Source organism: Tamandua tetradactyla, chromosome 22 (assembly GCF_023851605.1).
Source record: "Tamandua tetradactyla isolate mTamTet1 chromosome 22, mTamTet1.pri, whole genome shotgun sequence".
In the NCBI taxonomy this organism is placed as follows: domain Eukaryota; kingdom Metazoa; phylum Chordata; class Mammalia; order Pilosa; family Myrmecophagidae; genus Tamandua; species Tamandua tetradactyla.
The window spans coordinates 16699219-16719062 of NC_135348.1; the positions used below are offsets into that span (position 1 = coordinate 16699219).

At 33.8% G+C, this 19844-nt stretch overlaps 1 protein-coding gene across 2 annotated transcripts in view; it reads left to right on the forward strand.

Annotated features, from left to right (window-relative positions):
* Positions 1-19844, forward strand: part of LRBA (LPS responsive beige-like anchor protein) — a 1037640-nt gene that overhangs the window by 166643 nt on the left and 851153 nt on the right. For both annotated transcript variants that reach the window (XM_077139839.1, XM_077139840.1), the window contains 5 exons: positions 9739-9936; positions 10166-10299; positions 11984-12092; positions 12398-12550; positions 18341-18509. In XM_077139839.1, coding sequence (XP_076995954.1) covers positions 9739-9936; positions 10166-10299; positions 11984-12092; positions 12398-12550; positions 18341-18509 — 763 coding nt within the window. The remainder of the gene's footprint in view (positions 1-9738; positions 9937-10165; positions 10300-11983; positions 12093-12397; positions 12551-18340; positions 18510-19844) is intronic.

Genomic DNA, 19844 nt, shown 5'->3' on the forward strand with positions numbered 1-19844 from the left:
AAATCCCCCAACTTTCTTCTAATTTTTCAAAATTGTTTTGGTTTTTCTAGGTCCTTTGCATTTCCACAAACATTTTAGAACCACCTTATCAATTTCTACAAAAAAGCTTGCTAGGGGTTGCAAGGGTAGGATAGTAGTAGAATTCTTGCCTGCCATGCGGAAGACCTGGGTTCGATTCCCTGACCATGCACTTCCCAAACGAACAAACAAGCAAAGAAATGAATGAAAAAAAAAACAACCAAACAAAAAAATTCAACAAATGGTGCTGCAATAATGGGATACTGACGTGGGAAAAATGAAATGTAACCTTCACCATACAGCATACAGAAAAAAATAAGATCTTTTGATTTAATTGTTTAGGTATCCTTTAATTTCTCTCAACAATGTTGTTGTTTTATAGTTCCCATTGTATAGGTCTTGTACCTATCTTGTTAAATTTATACCTGTATGTTTTGTGTTTTTACCATAATGTAAATTTTTTTTTATTTTCAAAAAAATCAACCTCCAATCATTTGTTGCTAGCATATAGAAATACAATTGAGTTTATTAATGCAATTTTATTGAGATATATTCATATACCATATAGTTATCCAAAGTATACAATCAGTGGTTCAGTGTCATTGTATAGTTATGCATTCATCATCACAATCAATTTTTTAAATTAATTTTTAAATTAAAAAAATAACAACAAACAATTGCAAAAATATAACAAACAAAAAACATGCTTAACTTTTGATCATTACGTTCTACTTATATAATTAGTAATTCACAATATTATCACATGGTTGCATATTCATCATCATGATCATTTCTTAGAACAGTTGTGTCAATTTAGAAAAAGAAATAAAAAGACAGCAGAAAAAAATTCATACATACCATACACCTTACCCCTCCCTTTCACTGATCACTAGAATTTCAATCTAAATTTATTTTAACGTTTGTTGCCCTTATTATTTATTTGTATTGATACGGTAGTTAAAAGAAGCATCAGACACAAGGTTTTCACAATCACACAGTGACATTATGAAAACTGTATCATTATACAGTCATCATCAAGAAACATGGTTACTGGAACACAGCTCTGCATTTTCAGGTAGTTCCTTCTAGCCTCTCCATTACGTCTTGGATAACAAGGTGATACCTACTTAATGCGTAAGAATAACCTCCAGGGTAACCTTTCGACTCTGTTTGGAATCTCTCAGCCATTGATACTTTATTTTGTCTCATTTTGCTTTTCCCCCTTTTGGTCTAGAAGATTTTCTCAATTCCTTGATGCTGAGTCTCAGGTCATTCTAGGATTTCTGTCCCACGTTGCCAGGAAGGTCCATACCCCTGAGAGTCATGTCCCACGTAAACAGGGGGAGGGCAGTGAGATTGCTTGTTGTGTTGGCTGGAGAGAAAGAGGCCACATCTGAGCAACAAGAGAGGTTCTCTTGGGGGGTGACTCTTAGGCCTAATTTTAAGTAGGCTTGACTCATCCTTTGTGTGGTTAGGTTTTATATGAACAAACCCCAGCCTATAGCTTTGGTTGTCTGCACTGCTTGTGAGAATATCAAGAATTCACCTATCACAATTTTTGAACATTTTCATTACTCCAAAAAAAAAAAAAGAACATCCAAAATATCCCATACCTCTCATCCACCCCTATTATTATTTTTGTTTATTGAGTTCATGATCTGGGAATCTAACCGGGTCTCCCTCATGGAAGGCAAGCATTCTACCACTGAGTTACCCATGCACCCTACCCCTTATTATTTATTTATATTTTGTCTTTATTTTTTTAAACTTATCTGTTAATACTCTGGTCAAAATGGAGTATTAACTACAAGGTTTTCCAACCCCACTAACAAACCTCAAAAGGTGTATAGTTATACAAGAATCAAGGGTACTGAATTACAGTTCAACAGTTTCAGGTATTTCCTTTTAACTATTTTAATACACTAGAAACTACACAGGTATATCTGTATTTTACATAAGAATAAGCTCCAGAATGACTTTTTGACTCTGTTTGAAATCTCTCAGCCACTGAAACTTTATTTTGCTTCATTTCTCCTCCCCCTTTTGGTGAAGAAGTCTTTTTCAGTCCTACAGTGCCAGGTCCAGGCTCATCCCTGGGATTCCTGTCCCATGTAGTGGGGAGGGCAGTGAATTTAGTGTGGAGTTGGATTAGAGAGATGGGCCACATCAGAGCCACAGAGAGGTTCTCGGGGGGTGACTCTTAGGCATAATCATAAGTAGGCTTAGCTTCTCCTTTGCAGGAATAAGTTTCATTAGGGCAAGCCCTAAGATCGAAGTCTCAGCCTATTAAACAGGTAGTCCACATTGCCTGTGTGAATATCAGGAATTACCTATGTGGGGAAGTTTAATATTCCTACATCTTTACCCATTCCCCTAAGGGGAATTTGTAAATATTTTTTTATTCTTTGCCCAGATTACTCTGGGATATATATCAGGGCATCACACTACTATGTACAAACCAAGAAGATCTCACTCCCTACTCAGAGTTAGAGCTCTGAAGTTATGAAAGTCAGCAGTACTCCGTACAGAGAATGATCCATGAGCACTTGAGAAAATGGTATCCTGCTGTTTGGGTTGTAATGTTCTATAAATGTCTGTTAAGTCTAGTTGGTTTATTGTATTATTCAAATTCGTTTCTTTTTTTTTCATTATTTAGAGAATACTTTATTAGTTAAATTCCTTGTTTCTTTATTGATCCTCTGTCTAGATGTTCTTCTGTCCATTGATGAGTGGGGAATTGATGTCTCCAACTATTATGGTAGATGTGTCTATTTCTCTTTTCAGTGTTTGCTTTATGAATTTTGGAGCACTCTGGCTCCAAATATATTTAAAATTATTTAAAAATATTTATTTGGTGTGTAAATATTTATGATTGTTATGTCTCCTTGCTGAATTGTTCCTTTTAATAATACATAGTGTTCTTCTTTGTCTCTTTTAGCTGTTTTATTAATTTATATATTCATTTGAAGTCTAATTTGTTGGATATTAGTATAGCTATTCCTGCTCTTTTCTGATTGTTATTTGCATGAAATATCTTTTTCCGACCTTTCACTTTCAATGTATGTTTATCCTTGGGTCTAAAATGTGTTTCCTGTAGACAGCATATAGATGGGTCCTGTTTTTTAATCCATTCTGCCTGTCTGTGTCTTTTGATTGGGGAGTTTAATCCATCAACATTTAGTGTTATTACTGTATGGGTAGTACTTTCTTCTACCATTTTGCCTTTTGGATTTTATATGTCATATCTAACTTTTCTTCTTTTTATCTTTACTGATAGTCTTCATTTCTATAGTCTTCTCCACACCTCTCTCTCCTGTCTTTCTGTATCTGCTTCTAGTGTTCCGTTTAGTATTTCTTACAGAGCTGGTCTCTTCATCACAGATTCCCTCAGTGATTTTTTTGTCTGAAAATGATTTAATTTTTCCCTCATTTTTGAAGGACAGTTTTGCTGGATATAGAATTCTTGGTTGGCAGTTTTTCTCTTTTAGTAATTTAAATATGTCATCCAACTGTCTTCTCACCTCCATGGTTTCTGCTGAGAAATCTATGCATAGTCTTATTGGGCTTCCCATGTATGTGATGGATTGCTTTTCTCTTGCTGCTTTCAAGATCCTCTCTTTCTCTTTGACCTCTGACATTCTGACTAGTAAGTGTCTTAGAGAACATCTATTTGGATCTATTCTCTTTGGGGTACGCTGCACTTCTTGGGTCTGTAATTTTAGGTCTTTCATAAGAGTTGGGAAATTTTCAGTGATAATTTCTTCCATTAGTTTTTCTCCTCCTTTTCCCTTTTCTTCTCCTTCCGGGACACCCACAACATGTATATTTGTGCGCTTCATATTATTATTCAGTTCCCTGAGTCCCTGCTCATATTTTTCCATTGTTTTCCCTATATTTTCTTTTTCTTGTCAGATTTCAGATGCCCCATCCCTGAGGTCACTAATCCTTTCTCCTGCCTCTCGAAATCTAACATTGTAGGTTTCCATTGTTTTTTCATCTCTTCTACTGTGCCTTTCATTTCCATATGTTATTGATTTGTTTTTTCAGACTTTTGATTTCTTCTTTTTTTGCCCATTTCTTTCTTTATATCTTCCCTCGATTCGTTGATTTGATTTTTGGTGAGATTTTCCATGTCTGTTTGAACATCCTAAATTAGTTGTTTTAACTCCTGTATCTCATTTGAATTGTTGGTTTGTTCCTTTGGGCCGTACCTTCAGTTTTCTTAGTATGACCTGTTATTTTTTGCTTGCATCCAGGCATTTCATTTCCTTAATAGTTTATTCTGGAGATTGTTTTCACTCTTTTACCTAGGATTTTCTTGCTGGATAGCTTTGTTCTCTATCTGTTTTTTGACATTCAGTTCAATTTATTCTAGACCTGTAGCATAGGTTTTGTTTAGTGAATCAGAATTTTTCAGTTCTTATTTTCTTGTTTCTTACCTTGCCTGTATGGAGCCTTTTCTTTAGGATGGTCTTCTTAGATGTTATAGACCCCAGTTAGATTTTCCCAAACCAGACTGGCCTCCTCTCAGGAGGAAAAACTCACCTGCATCAATTTTCCCTGAGGGTGAGATCCAGCAGGGTGACAGACTTTCCTGTGAAGCCTCTGCACTCTGTTTTTCCTATCCTGCCCAGCATGTGGGCTTGTCTGCCTGCAGGTCCCACCAGCATAAAGTGGTGCAGTACCTTTAACTTCAGCTCAGTTTCCCTGATGGGGGCATGGTTGAGACAGGGGAGAGGTTGTAGGCTGGCTTCAGTTGCTTCAGTTTTCCAGTCCTTGGGGTCTGAGTTCCTTGAGAGAGAAATTCCACCCAAGCTGGGTCCCACCTCTCTCCTGGGGAAGGCACAGCCTCTAAGTGTTAGCTCGTTTCACCTGACCAGACTCTTTACCTCTCAGACGATCTTAATTTGCCCTTGCCTGGGGCAGCTGGTGCCTGAGAAGCCTTGCACTTGTGTCTAATGAGCAGCTATGTAGTAGAAACAGAGCAAAAAAAAAAAATCCTTTTCAGAGCAGGACCCTGTTCCTTGGGTTTGTTAATCAAGAGCTTAAGTTGGTATGTTCCTCTAGCATCTCCAGGCCCTATGTGCCCCCCCCCCCCCCCTTTTTTAGGGTCCATACCTTTTCAAGTATTTTGTGCTTCCGACCGATCAAAAAAACCTTTTTTTTTTTTTTTTTTCTTTTTCCCTGTCAACCCTGCCGCCTCTGGGAGGCAAAAACTAGTACCTTTAGCTCTTATTTGAGGTTTATCTGAGCTGGGGTCCTATATTCAATAGTCACAATTTGTTAATTAATTCCATAATTAGAGCTTGGTTCAGCTCAGCCCCTGGCTGTTAGTAAAGTCTCTTTCATTTCTCCTCTGGGAAGTAGCCTGTTGGGAAGGGGCCCTGGCTTTGGTGACTTGGGAAACTCACAATTCTGTTTGGGATCACAGCTGGTCCAGGTTGTCCAGACTGGTATATGCTGTGTGTCTGGTCACTGATGTGGCACCAGCAGTTGTTAAGTACTGTTCCTGGCTATTTGCTAGCTGCTCTGGAGGACTAACTATATTTCATACCTCACTAAGCTGCCATCTTGGAACCTCTCCTTTTCGACCTTTTTAACAGTTGCTGTATGGAGTAATGCTGACTTTCATAGCTTCAGAGCCCTAACTCTGAGTCTCAGGTGTCACTTAAATATATGAAGTTCAGGTTATACAGAAGTAGGTAAGTATCTCAGAATTTACAAATAATAGTTAGAACTCTAGAATAGATGTGACTGTTGTTAGAGCTTACAATCTAGGACCCTTTACCATAGGCCCCAACCTGATAACCCATGCTCTCAATGTCAGTTCTCTGAGTTTATTTATTATTGTTAGTCCATAGGAGTGAGATATGATCATATAGTCTTTTTGTTTCTGTCATTTCATTCAACATATTATCCTCAAGGTTCATTCACCTAGTTGCATGCCTTACAACTTCTTTCTTTCTTTCAGTTGTTGAGTAGTCCATTGTATACATAGACCAGTCCATTGTATACATAGACCACAGTTCCTCCTTCCATTCCTCAGTTGTACTCCTAGGCCACCTCTATCCATTGTGAATTGCTGAGCACTATGGTCATAAACACCAGTGTGCAAATGTCCATCCCTGTCCTTGTTCTCAGTTCCTCTAGTTATGTACCTAGCAGTGGGGTTGCAGGACCACATGGCAACCCCATCTGTAGCCTCCTGTGAAACCACCACACTGTCCTCCAGTGGGGCTTTGCCTCTCAGCTTCCCTACCATAGTGAATAGGTGTATCTTGTTCTCCACATTTTCTCTAGCCCTTGTTTCTCTCTCTTCATTTTTAAGGAGTTTAATTTGTAGATCATACAATCCAACCAAAGTAAATAGCCATGCCTTCACCACCCTATTCTATATGAAGACATTTCCTTTTTTCTGCAAAGAATCCATACACCCCTTCATATCCCCGGCTTGTTGACATTTAGTTTAGACATAATGCCTTTGTCATGCAATGCAAGTAAATAATTGGAAACCACATATCAGATAAAGGTTTAATATCCAGAATATGTAAAGAGATTCTACAAACTCAACAACAAAAAGACAAACTACCCAATTAAAAAATGGGGAAAGACATGAACAGGAACTTTTCAGAAGAGGAATTACAAACAGCTAAAAGACACATGAAATGATGCTCAACCTAACTGGCTATTTGGGAAATTGAAATCAAAACCACAATGAGATATCTTCTCACACCACTAGAATGGCCATTATCAAAAAAATAGAAAATGACATATGCTGAAGAGAATGTGGAGAAAGTGGCACACTTATCCACTCTTTGTGGGAATGCAAAATGGTACAACTGCTCTGAAAGACAGTTTGGCAGTTTCTTAAGAAGTAAAGAATTGTCATATGATCCAGCAATTAATTACTAGGTTTATATTCAGAGGAACTGAAGGCAAAAGGAACAAATAGACATTTGCACACTGATGTTTATAGTAGCATTATTTATGATTGCCAAAAGATGGAAACAGCTCAAATGTCCATCAATGGAAGAGTTGCTAAATAAGCTGTGATATATTTATATATGATGGAATTATGGTGGTTTAAGACAGAATAAGATAATGAAGCATGTAACAATGTGGATTAACCTTGAAAACATTATGCTGCATGTAATAAGCCAGAAACAAAAGGACAAATATTGTATGGTCTCACTAATATGAACTAACATTAATGAGTGAACTTTGAGGGTTAAAGTTAAGAACACAGGTTATTAAGAGATAAAATGAGGATAGAGATTGGACATTTGGTGCTGAAGGAATAAAGAATGTGCAACAGAACTGATTATAAAAATTCAGAAATTGATAGCACAATACTATGATTTTGTAATGGCTGAAACTGGAATTTTGCTCTATTCTTTCTTTTGTATCTTGTGTAAGAATATTTAGCCATCTTATTAAATATCTGTATATTGAGTGAAAGTAGTAATTTGATGTTTTCTTTAGTAGTAATTTGATGTTTTTTTAGAATCGCTGGATGTCGAGTAAAGTGTTAGTTTTCGGAAGATTCCTTTGTCTTTTTTAAGATGCTAAAATGCACTTGTTAAAAAAAAAAAAGGCAGTCTCAGTGGTGGCTCAGTGGCAGAATTCTTGCCTGCTATGCTGGAGACCTGGGTTTGATTCCTGGACCCTGCCCATGCCAAAAAAAAAAAGGCACTTGTTATATCTAGTATATTTAAAATGACTGGTTGTCTTTTACTTGCGATTAGGATTTTGCATTATATCAGATTATAACATAAATTAGCAGTTAAATATTTTTCTAAGAAATTATGAAAGGTTGATAGTCGTTTTATTTAAGCTTAGTTTGCATATAATAACTGTTCTTTGGTAAGCAAGGTAAAGAAAAAGATACAAAATCCCCTGTTTCATTGTTATTCCCATCTTTAAAATTATCCTTGGTCCCAGAGAGACATATTCATGGTTAAGGGGTAGAAATAACTTCTGACTTTAATCCTTAATATAAACTAGGCCTTATTGGCAGTAACCTGTAATCTATCATTCTATTTTATTCTCATCATTTCTATGGCTAGGTAGTCATAAAAGCGTACAAAATTATGTTAGGTGAGAAACTGATGCTTTTACTGACTTTACTTACTACTGTTATAATCTATCATGTAATATAATTCATGGCTTAAGGAATTCCTTAAAACTTGGTTAAGATAATGTAAGAATGGAAAATCAGCAGTCCCATAGTTATGAAAAATATTACAATTGACTAAGTAATTAAACGCTTAAGAATATACTTAAGAGAAATGAAGGATTGAATGTTGTTTTTTTATATTTTTGCTATTTATTGAAGCGCTGTGTTGCATTAAGTCTTTTGAAAATGCATTGTTTTGATTTTAATTAATGATATCAGCTATAGTTACATAGGAATCTTCCATAAAGTTTATTAATTTACAGAACTTCCTGTGAATATTGTCCAATATTTAGGTTTCATAGATTCTGGCTAAATTATTTTGCATTACAGTTAGAGATATTTCTCATCATACATACGTTAAATGACAATGTTTTATAAATTTACTATAAAAATTACCTTTTAAAATTAAAATTTTAACAGCTAGTTTTTCAAGTCATAAAATTTTGAGTTACTGATAGTAATTTTAAATTCTTGAAATTTAGAAAAATTTAAGTTGAAGATATAGGATATTGTGTTGTTCTTTACTGAAAATAAAAAAATCAGGGTTATGATTATCAATATGAACTATTTTGGTAAATAGTAAATTTTCACTTCTTTAATTTTAGTTAGGTTTTCTGTTGAGTCTGAAAAATAAATTTTACTTATTTTATTATTACTCTTTTCAGGATTTTTTAAAGAATGAAAGCATAGATTTGTTACTAGGAATGAGTATCCCTAAATTCCACACAGAATTCAAATTCAAATAAAAATATGTCTAATGTTTAGATATTGATTAAAAAAAAAAAGCACCTGTAATGTTTATGTATAGTACTTTAAATAGAATCAATAAGTAATTTTTTTTGCTTGTGCTGGATTGTAGATTTTACTCTGCCCCAAATTAATATTGTAGACTCTACTAATTCATTAATTTCCTTGTACTCCCTTAGTATTTGCTCTGGAAAATGAACTGTGTACTCTCCAAAGTCCTATGGTTATTGTCTGATAAAAACTAATAGGCTACCTTTTTTAGTTTGCCTGGACAGCATTCTCTGCAATGACATTTATTCCCCCACCATAATTCACTTTCTTTATAATTTCTTTAAAATACTGTGAAATATGTGCTTAAAAATTTATCAAGAATTTATTTTGGATAACGGAAGTTTTAGGATAATGAAATGGATCAACGTGTTATGTTTAATAAATCCCTTTGACAGTTTCATATAAAATCAGAGGGTGTAAAGACACTTCTTGTTGTGATTCATGTTTTACATTTAAAGCTTATTAATCAAAATTCATACCCTGTTGGAAAAGATATTCCTTCATTTTTTTTCAGAGGTTACAGTTAAATTGTTAAATTTTATTTTTGTCCTGGTCTTGGATTTCTTAGACTTGGTTTGCATTACAGATTTAAATGACTTTTCTATTTTAAAACTAATTAAACAACTAGGGCTTCTTATTCAATTTTGTTAGAAAAGTTATCAGTGCTATTTCTCCTTAAATGTTTATTAACTGTGATAATTTATATTTAGATTTTCTTAACTCTTCTCTTTTCTATTAATTTTTAGGGCACGTTTAAATTCAAAGCTGAAAGTGACCTCTTTCTTGCTGAGCATCACAAACTTTTATTGTATGATGGCAAACTCTGTAATGCCATTGCATTCACATACAATCCTCGGGCTACAGATGCCCAGCTCTGCCTCGAATCATCCCCTAAGGATAATCCTTCAATTTTTGTTCATTCACCACATGCACTCATGCTCCAGGTACTATGATCTTTATTTTTTTTCTTATTTATTTATTTGATTTTTACTTTTAACTACAATCTTTTAAGAATATTTTCAAGGGTAAGTTTTGATGTAGTATTGAGTTATATTTAGTAGCGTTTATTAAACAAATGGAATAACATTTTAGTGTTGTATTGCAGTTGTGCTTCATTTTTAATTGTTTTAGAAAAGAAATCATTGGAACTTTTACTGTCTTCTGTTTTATAAGGATGTAAAAGCAGTTTTAACACATTCCATCCAAAGTGCTATGCATTCAGTTGGTGGAGTACAAGTGCTTTTTCCACTTTTTGCGCAGCTGGATTATAGACAATATTTATCTGATGAGGTTGACTTAACTATATGGTGAGTGTTTTTGGTTTTTTTCTTTAATTTGGTGTGAGAATTGCTTTTATTACTGTTAAACTGCACGTTATCTTCTCTGCCTTTCAAGTTTGTGTACAGTTAAAAGAAAATGATATATTTTTAAGAAATTTGTAAACTGGAAATTTTATATTGCAAATCTAATTCAGTAATATTAGCATTAATTTAGATTATTTAGTGAAAATATCAAAACAAAAAATACAGTAAAATTGCTTCAGAATAAGGTGAGTTCTGATAATTAATGAATTTATCAATAATGAATAAAGTTTTGTCTAATGTTGTTCTAATGAAAAAATTATTTTAAGTTGTTAATTAGCATTTATGATGGGGATTTAGCTTTTTAAATATTAATTATTTATAACTGAATGCATATAAGTAATAATTGAAAGCCAGAATATTTGATGGTGCTAGATAAGAAGTGATTTAGTCTTTTTTGTTACTTTCAATATTAGGCCCATTTTTTCTCCTCTCATGTTGCATCTAGAAAAGACAGAGGCATATGAATTCTAGAATAATTTATAAAAAATGGGATAGATTGTTTAAATGAATTTCTCCTGGCTGACTTTGAACCTCTTTTTCTAGTGAGGCTATTTATATAGTAAGATAATGGTTTCATTTATTTTTCAATATATTTAAATTTGTATTCCAGCCTAGGAAGTTCTCTATTTTTTTATTTGTCTTTTTAATATCTACTATCAGTGTATGTAATAAATGGTGCAATGATTTCCCCAAGATTACACTTAGGCTAGAAAAGCACTATTGAAAAAAACCGAACCAGCCATCTACTATTTATTGCCTACGTTTAAAGTAACAAAAAGGAAATTACCTTTGATACATTAATACTTAATAGAGTTTTTTGGGCTCTACTCTAAAACCTTCATAGCCGGGACTCAGTTCTTTTCCTTGGTTATCCTTCTTTATATTTTTTCAACATCTCTTGGAATTGTTAGCATTTAAAAGCACTAATGTGAGGAGTAGGTTGGCTGCTGGATGTGCTCTTTCTTTTTTGTGTGTGTGTGTGTGACTCTTGAGAGCTCTTGAGTAGAAAACGTTGACCTGTTCCCCTTCCGTTTTGGGTATCTCTAAAATTATGGGGATTGGAGCATGGCTGTGGCTCCTCTTCAGTTTAAAATGTCTTCAACATTGGTGAATTACGATTTTCCTGTTGGATCATGAACAAACTTTAATTAGTGTTTGAGACCCTAAAATTTGCCTCCGACTTTACTCCCCTAATTTCTGCCAGTCTGGAGCCATAACACCGCTTGAGGATTTCCACCCTAGTCCTTTTGCTCAAAACTTCTTTTTCCTCATTTTGGATCTGAAATGTCCAAATTTGAATACACCTACTTATTTAAGTTACATTAATTCTTTAAGGACTTAACATACTGATGTCGTTTCTAATACTTGTTTTTGTACTGCAAACTTTTTTTTATTTCATATGTTTGTCATATTGTTTCGAACTGATTTATCGAGTTCTATATTTGTGATAAAGTATATGAAGTAAATATTTGATTAAATCCCAATTGCTGTATTAAAATTCTATTCCTGAAGTTAATATTGGAGGCATTTTAGTAGAACTTCAATTTTCTTGAAGAAGACAACTTAAAAAAAAAGTTTTTTGGTAGTAATTTTTTTTTTCAAACTATTATGTTTTTTCTTATTCCAGTTCAACCTTGTTGGCTTTTATCATGGAATTGTTGAAGAACTCAATTGCTATGCAGGAACAGATGCTTGCCTGTAAGGGATTCTTGGTAATTGGATATAGTCTAGAAAAGGTAAAATATGAAAAGTTTTTTATGATTTTGATTCTTAATCTCCAGGCCATAAACTTGGACTACTAAGTAGTTAAATTCTGTTTGCAAGCATGTCTCCTTGGTTATATGAAATTACCTACATTAAAATAACTTTTTGTCTTTTTACCTTGTCCCATTTCTTTATCAGTGCAAATATGTATTGAGCCCTATGTCATCTTGAGCTTTGAGCCTCATTTGTGATTCAGCTTTTTTTCTGGTATTGACAGTTTGCAATTTACTTACCTTGCCTTGAATTCTTAGTAACCTTTGAACTACATTTTTTTCAGTCTTCCAAGTCCCATGTCAGCAGAGAAGTACTTGAACTTTGCCTTGCATTTTCGAAGTATCTTAGTAATCTCCAGAATGGGATGCCCCTACTCAAGCAATTGTGTGACCATATTCTTCTTAACCCAGCAATATGGATTCATACTCCAGCCAAGGTAATATATATTGATTTTATCTTGCTCTTCTCACTGATTTGGGGATTTTTTTTTTCTTTTTTTATCCTTTTATTTTCTACTGTATAAGATTTCAGTGGATTAAATTTTTGACTAACCATACCTTTTTCCTTTTAAGGAAATTTTATAAGTCAGTATATTATTTTCTTTCTTTCTTTTTTTTTTTGAAAGCAGTGTCAGTATGTTTGAAAATAGAGCTATTATCTTGCTGTTAAATCATGTAAAGTTTTATTTGAGGGAGGCTTTGTTTCACTAAATATAAAGCAAAGTTGAATAGTTCCAGTGTAAATATAGTATGTTTTATAGCAACTATAGCTTTGTTCTACTGCAAGAATATATAGTTCTTCCATTCCTCAACAACCATCCTACTCCCTCAGTCCTCTCTGCTCTTTACATACATCCCCTTCCCCAACATGATGAACTCTCTAAGTTACATTCTTACAGGTACAGTTAAAAGTATCACTCTCATCTTGAAGGCTTCTGTGATATATTGGTCACATGTAATCTTTTAATTTTGCATTAATGCAAATTTTGAGAACAGTGTATTTGTCCAAAGTAATTTCTTTAGTACTGTAACAACACAGTAATTACTTCTAAGTGTTTGGTAAGTGGATTTATGATAAAGAATATGAGGAAAACCTTTGCTAAATCCTAATGTAGTAAATTGTCCTAAAAATATTAACAGTGATAGTATTAAGCAGAACTTGAAAAAATTTTTATTAAATTGCATAATTGTATGTGTATTATCTGCATTTTTTTGGTTAGATATTATATTAGTCAAATCCATTATTTTCCTTTTAGTTGTTTCCCTTTTTGTCACAGTTGCCTTGTATATCATTGTTCAGATTGGAATAGCACATACTTATTCTGGTTGTCAGAAAAATATTCATGTGGACTTTTTTGCTTTTCTTGAGTCATAGTTTCTTATTTTCAGTAGATCTTTTCGAATGTTAAAGAGAAAAACAGCTGCTGTCTCTGATTGCCATTTGGAAATAATCAAAGGAGGCAGCTGGAGGTGGTAGCTTTTTATCTCATGGTTCAAATTTGACCTTTTTCTTTTCTCTGACCCTCAGTCTTATTTCTTTTCAAGGGTTGCTTCAAGTTACTTTTAAAACCATTACATTAGTCACTTCTTTGCCTTACTAACTAGCATATTTGTAAGGCTCTGTGACTCTTTTGATGTTGTTTAAAAATTTCCTATTAGATTCTTAGTTATAGGGGAATTTTTTTTAATGATTTCATCGTAATAGTTCCTTAGATTCTTGGCTATTATTGTATCTTATTTTTTATCTTTACTTGTTAATACTATTTTTAAATTTCCTTTTTAGAATTTGCAGTTGATTTGGTAATAGTAAACTTTCCTTCTATTTCACCCAGCTGTTGTGGGTATTCATGAAATGTTGTGTCAGCTTTAAGTTTATTTTGACAATAGTTATGATGAAGTGCTGACCAAATTTTGTTGGACTTTTAGTTTATACAGTTGGGAAGGTTTTCGGATAGGTAGGTAAGAAAAAGAATACAACATAATGAATACAATATTAGATTTAGGGTCTTGGGAGGAACCTGTGCAGGTTGGTGATTGTAAAGTGTAAGCTTCATTAGCTTCGTTGTGAATTCACCTCTGATTACCAAGCTTTGTTTTTTTTTTTACCAAGCTTTTCTTTTGTAAAAGAGTGCTAGCAGTGATTTATAAATTCTATTTATGTTTCATTTGCTCAGTGACAGTCTCTTTTTATGATGTAACAGGAGAGAGGAATTTCCTTGTCTGTAGTAGTAATTCATTTACTTAAGTATTTGTTGAGTGACCATTCTAAGCACTATCGATATAGTGGTGAGTAAGATAGACCTGATTCCTGCCTTCACAGAATTTAGGTCTAGTGGGAAAGGCAGATGTTAACAAATAATTTACGTGGTTATTGGATTATGCAATAAGTAAATGAGGTAAGGTTTATTCATAATTGGCTTGTGAATAATCTTGTGTCTTAATATGTTGTTATTAAATCCCATTCATTTTTACTCTATCACAGTATCATTCTCCAGCTATCCATTTCTGTATTTAATTAATCAGTTTTTTTCCCCCTGAACTCCTATATATTCATAATGTATCACTCTCATCAGATAATTTTCTAACCCCTAAACTTTTAATGAGTACTCTTTTTTTTTTTTTTTCGGAATGAAGTCCCTTATCTAGCATTAACTTTTACCAATATACCTTTCTAGCCTTCCTAACTTACAAACTCCAATATCCTTAGAAGCTAGAGAGCAGGTATTCTAGGTAAGATTTCCCTACAATAGTGGTTCACAGTGTAGGCTGCTGATAGAATAAGTTGGGGGAGGTTTTTATTTTATTTTTTTTACTTCTATCCCCTTCATTTCTGAGTCTGATTTAATTAGTCTGGGATGGTACCCAGGTATCAATATTTTAAAACTTTTCCAGGTATTTTAATATGCAGTTAGGATTAAGAACCATTGTTCTAGGTCCACCGTTTTCCTTGTTTGAAATTTCCCCTCTCACTGTTTATCTCTTCTAAAACCTATCTTAATTCTTGCTTTGTTGGTGAAGCTTTTTTTTTTTTTGACTATTTCAACATGTCCTTCCTTAGCCTCTGAACTCATAGTATATGCCACTTATTGTGCAATGAATTCCATATTGCCTTATGACCTTTCTTATGTTTCAGTAGGTGTATTCATTATCTTTGATTTTTTTTTTTTTTTGCTTAAATTTTTGTCTATTTTTCATCCTCTCAACTGGATTACAGCTAATGAGAACAATGGATATGCCATTATATTCCCATAATACAGTGCTGTGCAGATAGGTGAATGTAAATATTTGGACGAATGAAATAAAGTAGAAGAAAGGGTTACTTGTTAAGAATTTGAATCATGTCATAAAAGGGAATATATTGATACGTGCCTGCCATGCCCGAGGACCCGGGTTCGATTCCCGGTGCCTGCCCACATAAAAAAAAAAAAAAGGGAATATATTGTATCAGTGACAAAAGGCTAGACCTTTGAATAGCAGTAGCTATATTAAAATAATATATTAAAATAATGTGTCTATCAAGTCAGTAGATTACAGCGTATATATATATATATGTATATATATACATATATATATATCTATGTTTTTTACGAAGTTTAATTCATGCACCATACAATCCATCCTAAGTGTACAATCCATGGCTTATGGTGTATTCACATAGTTATGCATACCACTATAGTCAATTGGAGAATATTCTTATTTTTTCTGATTAAAAAATTCCCATACCTCTTATATCTCCCTATTATTGACATTTAGCTTTAGTATAGTGCCTTTCTTACAATTAATGAAAGAATATTACAATGTTACTTTTACTTATAGACCTTAGTTTTTACATTAATTGTATTTTTTCTCATATAGCACATTATTATTAGCACCTTATAATAGTGACATATGTTTGTTCTAGTTCGTATAAGAGCTCTTTTATATTTATGCAATTACCCACCATCATTATCCACTCTGGGCTTCACTAAGATATACAGTCCCACTTTTTATCCTCTAGCTTTCCTTCTGGTGATGTACACAATTCTAGCCTTTTTCTTTCAACCATACTCACGCTCACCTTTATTAATCACAATTTGGCAGTATTGTGCTGTTCATTTCTGAACCTTAACAATGAACTTTAATGAACATTCTGTACTCCTTAATTATTGAATACCCAATGTCTGCCCATTGTCTATCTCATGGTGACCTATGCTCTTGAATTTAATTCTTAGTGTTTGCTTATTATAGTTATATATTAATGAGACCATACTGTATTCTTCCTTTTGTTTGTGGCTTATTTTGCTGAACATAATATCCTCAAGGTTCATCCATGCTCTTAGCATGCATCATGACTTTATTCTGACTTTCAGCTACGTAATATTCCATTGTATGTAAATACCACAGTTTGTTGGTCCACTTGTCACTTGATGGGCATTTGGGCTATTTCCATCTTTTGACAATTGTGAATCATACTACTATAAATATTGGTATGCACATGTCTGTTTGTGTCCCTGCTTTCAGTTCTTCCAAGTATGTATATGGTTTTTAAAACAATTTTCTATGAAGCTCCATGTGGAGTGAGTTGCTATAAAGTGCATAATGGGAACACAGGCTCAGGAACAACAGAAATTTTCAGCAAATGACCACTTTATTATTTATATAGCCTAGAGTCGAGAAGAACAGGGAAAGAGATCCCCTTGTGGCAGGTCTCCCTGGAATGCCAGCTGTTTGGGTCATGGTCAGTGTATAGCAGCTCCTGATCCTCTTTGCGTCTGAGATGAGTTACCTGTAGTGTCCAAGGGAGGGGTATTTATACACCCCAGGTGGAGGGGGCCCTATATCACTGAGCAAAAACATGTATCAAGCAACCTTTGTTCAGAGTTCTTGCCCTGGCAAGTAGCTGGGGCTGCTTTTTCCCAGTTTTGGGTTCAAGGTACGGTCAGACTATTTCATTAGATGTAATGCCTCTACCAGAATGGAAGTAAATTGAAACATCAGCACACAATAGAAAGGAGGAAGTTAGGTGAAGGCTGGGAGATGGCCACTAGGGGTATCATGACTTCCCGAGCACCCCAGTTTTTAAAAGCCTTCAGAATGTTATTCTTTGCCATGCAGAAGCGATGATTGATCCCCTAAGTCATTTAGGCTTGATTGTTTATATATATAGGACAACTGGAAGATAGACATCTAATATTGACTCTCTAAAGAAATTCCCAGGTAACACTGGGGTATCTTGTAGGGTTGAAACTGTCTTCAGTGTTCTGGATGGTAAAATAAGTGTTCACAGCAGACAGTTGTAGATGATAGGAGTACTTTGGTCTATGGCCAAACTGGAGAGTGTATGTACCCTACTTTAAGATGTTCGGATTATAAGATATTTTCACTGATATGCATGAAATAAAAATTTCTTGCTTTAGGTACAAGAGTAAAGTGGTCTTTATTTTGTATTATAAGTACAACAGTTTAGTTTTTGGTGAACATTAGAATCATAATTTCACTTAAATTTTCTGTTATGTTGGACTGTGCAGTAGGGAAAGACAGGTTTTCTGTTCTCTCTTTCTTACACAGTAAGAACTTGTTTTTTAAATACATTTTTATTTATCTAGACTTCTCTTTAGAAGTAAGGAAATCCTTACCTAATTGGAAGAAGAGCTAATAATCCATGTTAAGGGGCTATATAATGTTAAGATTAGAATGATAAATCTTTGTAGTAATGAGCTCTTATGACAAAATTTTTTTCTCTAATAAATATTTCCCAAGGTAGGCTCTACATCTTTTTGTTTGGTTTTCTTGTATTTGAATTATTCCTATTTTTTCTTTTGAGTTACTCTTGCTTTTTTTTTTACCTCTTGAATTATTCCAACTTCTAATTTTCTCCAAAACGAAGAAAAAGTTCTGGCTTTCCAGCAACTGTGCATAGCATTAATTATAAGTTTATTATAGCTGCTGATTGCTAAAGAGGAATAAAAAATTTATTTCCGTTGATAGTACTACAAAAATTTGATGTATTTGGGGATGTTTATAATATGCTTTAAAACAAGATTTACTTGGTTTGGCTTGCTAAGAAGTGTGTGTGTGTGTGTGTGTGCATGTGTTTCAGGGGCTTTTTATCTAATATGGATATGATTATCAAATTCAACATTTTTATGACCAACTACCTTTCAAGTAAATCAGCCTTAGAACAATCCTGGAAATAGTAAAATGCTGGTTGGGTTCTTTGATTTAAGCTCTTCATTTTGACTCTTTAGGTTCAATTGACACTCTATACTTATCTGTCCACGGAATTTATCGGCACAGTCAACATATACAATGCCATTCGGAGAGTTGGAACAGTGCTTCTCATCACGCACACGCTGAAGTACTACTACTGGGCAGTGAATCCTCAGGATAGAAGCGGCATCACCCCAAAAGGATTAGGTATATTATCTCTGTCTGTATGTTATGTTATATCTATTACAAATCAGGATTTTATTTTTCTTTCTTTCTTGTTTTCACCAATACTGTTAAATTATTCTGAACTTTAAAAAAAATCGCATGACAAAATTTTGTTTTAAGTTTAAGTGGTTGTCCTAAATTGTGGTTGCCGGAGGTTAATAACTTGTGTCTTTTATGAAAATACTGCTGCTTGTGTTGGTGTGAGTTGTTTGGGGAGCAAATATGACTTGAATGGTTGTTTTAAGCCACAGAATCTGAGAAGAAATTCTTTTTTTTTTTTATGTAATTTTCAATGAAATTTTATTGAAATATATTTACACACCACATAATCCATCTGCAGTATACAATCAGTGGCTTAAAGTATGAGAAGAAATTCTTAATTAACAATTAGTGTTGGTAATGAAGTCAATTATAATATGATTCATTGTAAACAGTGGTTTTCATATAAAGTTTTTAGAATGGTAGAGGTTTCTTGGGGAAGTAAAGGGCATCTTCTTCTAATGAAGACATGATAAAATTATAATGTTTCATTAATTTCCTATGTATTTACAGCTAATTCACTTGAAGGATAAAATTTTGATAGATATTGGCTCTTCAGATATAAGTTTTCCAAAATCTGTATCAAACTGACTTACGCCAAGGAACAGGAGTTAATTAGCTCTTAAAAACTGGCAGTTTTTAGGTACAGTTGCTGCAGGGATTCAGATGATGGCCCTCGAACCCCATTTGACTCTCTCCGTCTCTCTGTTCTTCTTCTGTATTGGCTGTTTTACATATTCTCTTCTTTCCAACTTCACATTCTCTCAACTTTCAATCCAGCGAAAGAGCATCTGCCGTTATGAAACATTTCCAGCGTAGCTTGTTGGCTCTAACTGGATCATGTACCTAAATCTGTGTCTATTATTATTATGCTGATTGCCCATGAAAACCCCCAATCCCTGAAACATGAGCTAAGATAAGGATGGGTTCAGTTCCTTGATAGAAAATGTAGGGCTGTTGCTTAGAATTAGAAATTAAATGCTGGAGATTCAAACAACATATATTCTGATTGTAATCAAAGGCTTTGGCTGTTCTGTGATTTAAAGACAAGATTTCATATGTATACAGTATTTTTTATATTACTTTTAAATAAACTTGGTTTTTTCTCAGAGAACATGAAATCTATCATTTATAGATCTGTCAGGATAGAAGTTATATGATCTATTTAAGCTGATAAGGTTGTTGCAGATGTAGAACCAGATGAGAATTTCTTTATAACTACTTCAGGTTGCTGTAGGTGAATTATGTACTGTCCTGTGTGTTAGTTTTTATTCTTGC